The sequence below is a fragment of the Oryzias melastigma genome, linkage group LG17 (assembly GCF_002922805.2).
Source record: "Oryzias melastigma strain HK-1 linkage group LG17, ASM292280v2, whole genome shotgun sequence".
Lineage (NCBI taxonomy): Eukaryota > Metazoa > Chordata > Actinopteri > Beloniformes > Adrianichthyidae > Oryzias > Oryzias melastigma.
Window position 1 is genome coordinate 22,913,660 of NC_050528.1, and position 4,099 is coordinate 22,917,758.

At 35.9% G+C, this 4,099-nt stretch overlaps 1 protein-coding gene across 1 annotated transcript in view; it reads left to right on the forward strand.

Moving 5' to 3' along the window:
• si:ch211-14a17.10 (myosin-J heavy chain) overlaps positions 1–4,099 on the forward strand; it is a gene marked incomplete in the record, with an annotated part of 14,911 nt that continues 10,812 nt past the window's right edge. The window contains 17 exon segments of the mRNA XM_024273330.2: positions 1–346; positions 425–495; positions 583–627; positions 702–726; positions 930–998; positions 1,087–1,176; positions 1,262–1,330; positions 1,417–1,512; positions 2,698–2,784; positions 2,861–2,956; positions 3,109–3,174; positions 3,256–3,345; positions 3,414–3,500; positions 3,576–3,662; positions 3,735–3,824; positions 3,902–3,973; positions 4,074–4,099. Coding sequence (XP_024129098.1) covers positions 271–346; positions 425–495; positions 583–627; positions 702–726; positions 930–998; positions 1,087–1,176; positions 1,262–1,330; positions 1,417–1,512; positions 2,698–2,784; positions 2,861–2,956; positions 3,109–3,174; positions 3,256–3,345; positions 3,414–3,500; positions 3,576–3,662; positions 3,735–3,824; positions 3,902–3,973; positions 4,074–4,099 — 1,242 coding nt within the window.

Sequence of the window (4,099 nt, forward strand, 5' to 3'; positions counted from 1 at the left end):
CCAGCAGCACTTTGACCATGTTAGACTCTGGTGTTGCCTCTGTGTTTGCTATGAATAAACATGATTTTTCTTCTAAAAAAGTAACACAAATGCAGACTTGGAAAGGTTTAATCTCATATTATTTTGCGTTTTCTGTAAATGTGATCATTCTTTGGCTCCTCCGATTACCGGTAAGGGGTGTTGCCCTTCAGACATTGATCACTGGGTGACTTATAAAAGAAGAGAACCTGAGTGAGAGACTCATGTTTCTGGCAAACAACAAGCAGAGCCATGGTTGGAGCTTCTTCCTTCATTTGGGTTCTCCTCCTTCTCACCTCTGTCTTTAAGACATCTGACCAACGACATAGTAAGGAGATTTTCTTGTGTTTTGTGTGAATTGAATCCTAAATCAGAATAACTTGCTTCACATTTTTCCTATTTTTAGTTTCTAGCGTGGGAGATATTTTTGAGAGTACAGGAAATCCAGAGGTGGACGATATCCTTTCAAAGATCCCAGTGAGTTTCTCAGTATAATCTGAATTAAAAATGAATAAGTGGCAGAATAAAAACTGACTTGTGTTCTTTTTAATTCATTTGTCTCAGTTTGACATTGGAGATGTAACGAATCAGCAAAGCATCAACGTGACGGTATGTTTCCTTCACCTTTATGCCAACAAACTTTTTACATTTTGTCTAACTGTATTTCTTATGTTTATTTACAGACAGTAAAGATTCAGTTATGTTCAGGTAAGTTTTTTTTTAATATACTACTGCCCATTTAAGTACCAATCATTAATTTCCAAACAGCAGACAGTAACTTTTAGCACCTTTTCTGTTAGAAAAGTAAGCACAGTAGAGACAAAAGCAGATGTTTAAAGTGAAATAAAGTTAAAGGAAATACTGAAATGGGCTAAAAATGATTCTCTTTTATTCTATTCTTACTTTATCAGGAATAAAAGAAGAGCTGGCATCCGTGAAGATGGAGCTTGAGCAAACGGCTCGCCGTTACAGTGACCTGGGTAACATGACCTCCTGCGGGTTCAGTGTTTAATTTATCTGTCTATTTTCTTCTTTTTTGTAATAACTAATTTAATGGTTCCCTCTCAGATGAAGAGACCTTGGGGTTGAGGCGAGAGGTCAGGCAGCTTCAAATGCGTCTATCTACATGCAGCTCGACCGCGTCGGCCATTGCTGGGAGTAAGACTGTGATCTCTGGCCACACAAGTGGAACACGCAGCATTTCTGAGCACCAGCAGAACTGATTTCACTATGTTTTCAACAGCCTACCAAACCCAGCTGCAGATAAAAATGAACCAGCTGCTGGAAGTTATCGACAGTGAAACATTCCAAAGTGAGGAAGAGAGTCTGAAATCTCTTGCTGTACTTTTATTGGTGGTTTTCCATCCCACCTAAACTATTTCTTTTTGCCTTTTCTAGTACTGAAAGTCCTGGCTCTCACAAGGGAAGTGCAAGTTTTGCAGAAGAAAATTCAACTTGCTTCTAAAAGTACCAATAAAACCAGTGATACGAGAAGTGAGTAGTTTAGTTAATTCTCCATGTTAGATTTAGAATTAATTCAGTTCACTTTTTATTACATCTTCCAAAATATATGTCTGTTTAGGAATAACTGCTTTCATATAGTGGATTAAATTAAATGAGGTTGTGGTCCTCCACCTTCTCATGTGTCAGATCTTTTAGTAAAATATGAACCCTCACTGACTGTGAGATTTGTTGGCACTAGTCTACTAACAATCCCAACTGAAAAAAAACAAAATTTATCTTTGAATGCCTTCAATATTTAATTTTAAGGCATCTTTTTAGTATTATGACCCTCTTTTATGGAAATATCTGCCAGAGAGCAAAGATGTATAGAGCATGGAAGGCTCAATCTTTTTAACTTGGCTTTTAGCTTATTTAGTTTTTTTTAATAAACTATTTGTTTATGTATTTATTTTATAACAGCTTTTGTTACACAGGATTATGAATAACATTTACGTTTACTTGTTCATTGCTTTTATCAATATTTTTAATTTTAATGATCATTTCATGTGAGTCAGGGGTTGTGTGAGTCCAGACGGAGTTACATTAATTTATTTGTTTTATTTTGGTGTAAAGCCCTTTGTGTTACCATTTATGAAAAGAGCTATATAAATAAAGATTGATTGATGTGCTAATTTAATTTAATTTGATTTAATTTAATTTAATTTAATTTAATTTAATTTAATTTAATTTAATTTAATTTAATTTAATTTAATTTAATTTAGTTTAGTTTAGTTTAGTTTAGTTTAGTTTAGTTTAGTTTAGTTTAGTTTAGTTTAGTTTAGTTTAGTTTAGTTTAGTTTAGTTCGATCAGATTCTATCGGGGTCGGTCAGTTGATTGATCAATAAATTTGTTGATTGATTGATTTGTTTATAGCTTGATTGATTGATACATGCACACTCTACAAACTTAAGTAATCCTGATGGAAACTTTACTCTTAAGGAAAAATTATTTTTAATATTGTGAGCAAAGTTGATTTTAAATCAATTAATCATTTGTTTTAAACCCATGCTTTGTCAGATTTTGACTTTGTGCATTTAACTGTAATAAAAAGACAAAATATTCTTACTGTTTGGAGCTCATGAAAGCTATGATTGTTGTTCTTTAGTCAAGATATCATAAAATCTGTATAAATACCATTCAAAAAGAAACTCAAAATGTGTGTCAATTGCAAACAGCTCTGCAGAAAGAACTTCAAGAAAAGGTTGTGGAGCTGAACTCGAAGAGAGAGCGATTCGAGAACAGCCACCCAAATGCCGCTCTTAGTAAGTGGTTTTCTTTTTTAATTTATGAGGTTTAGGCAGCCAAGCAACAGTCGATGTTCATCTCTTTTCTGTTCAGTTCTGCAGATAATCTCACTGCAAAGCCAGATCTGGGATTTACTCCAAACTGAGTCAAAGGGAGGAGCTGTTGCTCAGCCAGACTCGAGGATTCTGGGTAAATTCTGGTCACCTTGGCAGTCTAAACAGAACAAGACTTTTTTAATGTTCAGTTAAAAAATAAGTTGAAATCTGGATTTGTTAGAGTGCCATGATTAGAAATGTCACTGCTTGATGATACGTCACTGATTTTAACTCTTTTTTGATCAGCTCTACAAGAACAGCTCAACATGAAGATCAGAGAGTTGCAAAGCAAAGAGGAGACCATCTCAGAGAGTCAGTGAACCAATCTCAAAATGTTTTAATAAGTCAATTCAATGTGAGACCTTCCTTAGACTGTTTTCTTTGGTCATGCAGTGCTGGAGATGATCTCTGTGCACAGTAAGATCACAGTGATCCAGAAAATGATCCGACACCTCACAGAAGAATCCAAGAACAGGAATGCAGGTGAGTGCTGGAACTTCTGTCTCGTTCGTGACTCGAATTTCAAACCCTGAACCGCAATTCCTCCTTAGCTCTCAGTTTGCAATGGAAACAAAAGAGTGATTTGCTGTTAAAGAAGATTTCCCAACTGAGGGATGATTCAAAAAACCAAGAACTGAGTAAGCATCAACACTTTGTTCAATGTTGGTGTGGCGCATTTACATCAACCTTAACCTGACACGCTTTTTTTCCAGCCAAAGAGATTCTCAAGCTTCAAAATGAGTTGGGTGAACTGACCAAGCTTCTAAAGGATAAAGAGACCATGGAAGCCCAGCTCACAGGTGGACAGACACAGTTTTCTGCTGTTCATCCTGCAAAGGTAAACAAATGTTGATTTTTCATTTGTATTTTAGCTAAAACAGTTGAACTGGAGGCAGAGAAGTCACGAGAGGAAGCTCTGCAGAAAAAGCTGGGGCAGACAGACTATGCTACATCACAACTGAGTGAGTACAGGACTCCACTTTCAATTTAGATATCATTTAATGACTCAACAATAAATGCTTTTCTTCACCTTTTCCAGTCTTCAAGATCATTAGCATCATGGAGCAGCTGAGGGAACAGCGGATTGTGGCGCCAACAGGTGAAAACCAGGGTGAGTGCACCTTTGGAGTGAAAACAATGGAAAATATGACTTTTTTTTAATCCAGTGCACAATTTATTGGTGATTCTGCATATTTTGTGTTTCAAATTAGACATTTTAACACTGCTCCAAACCTAT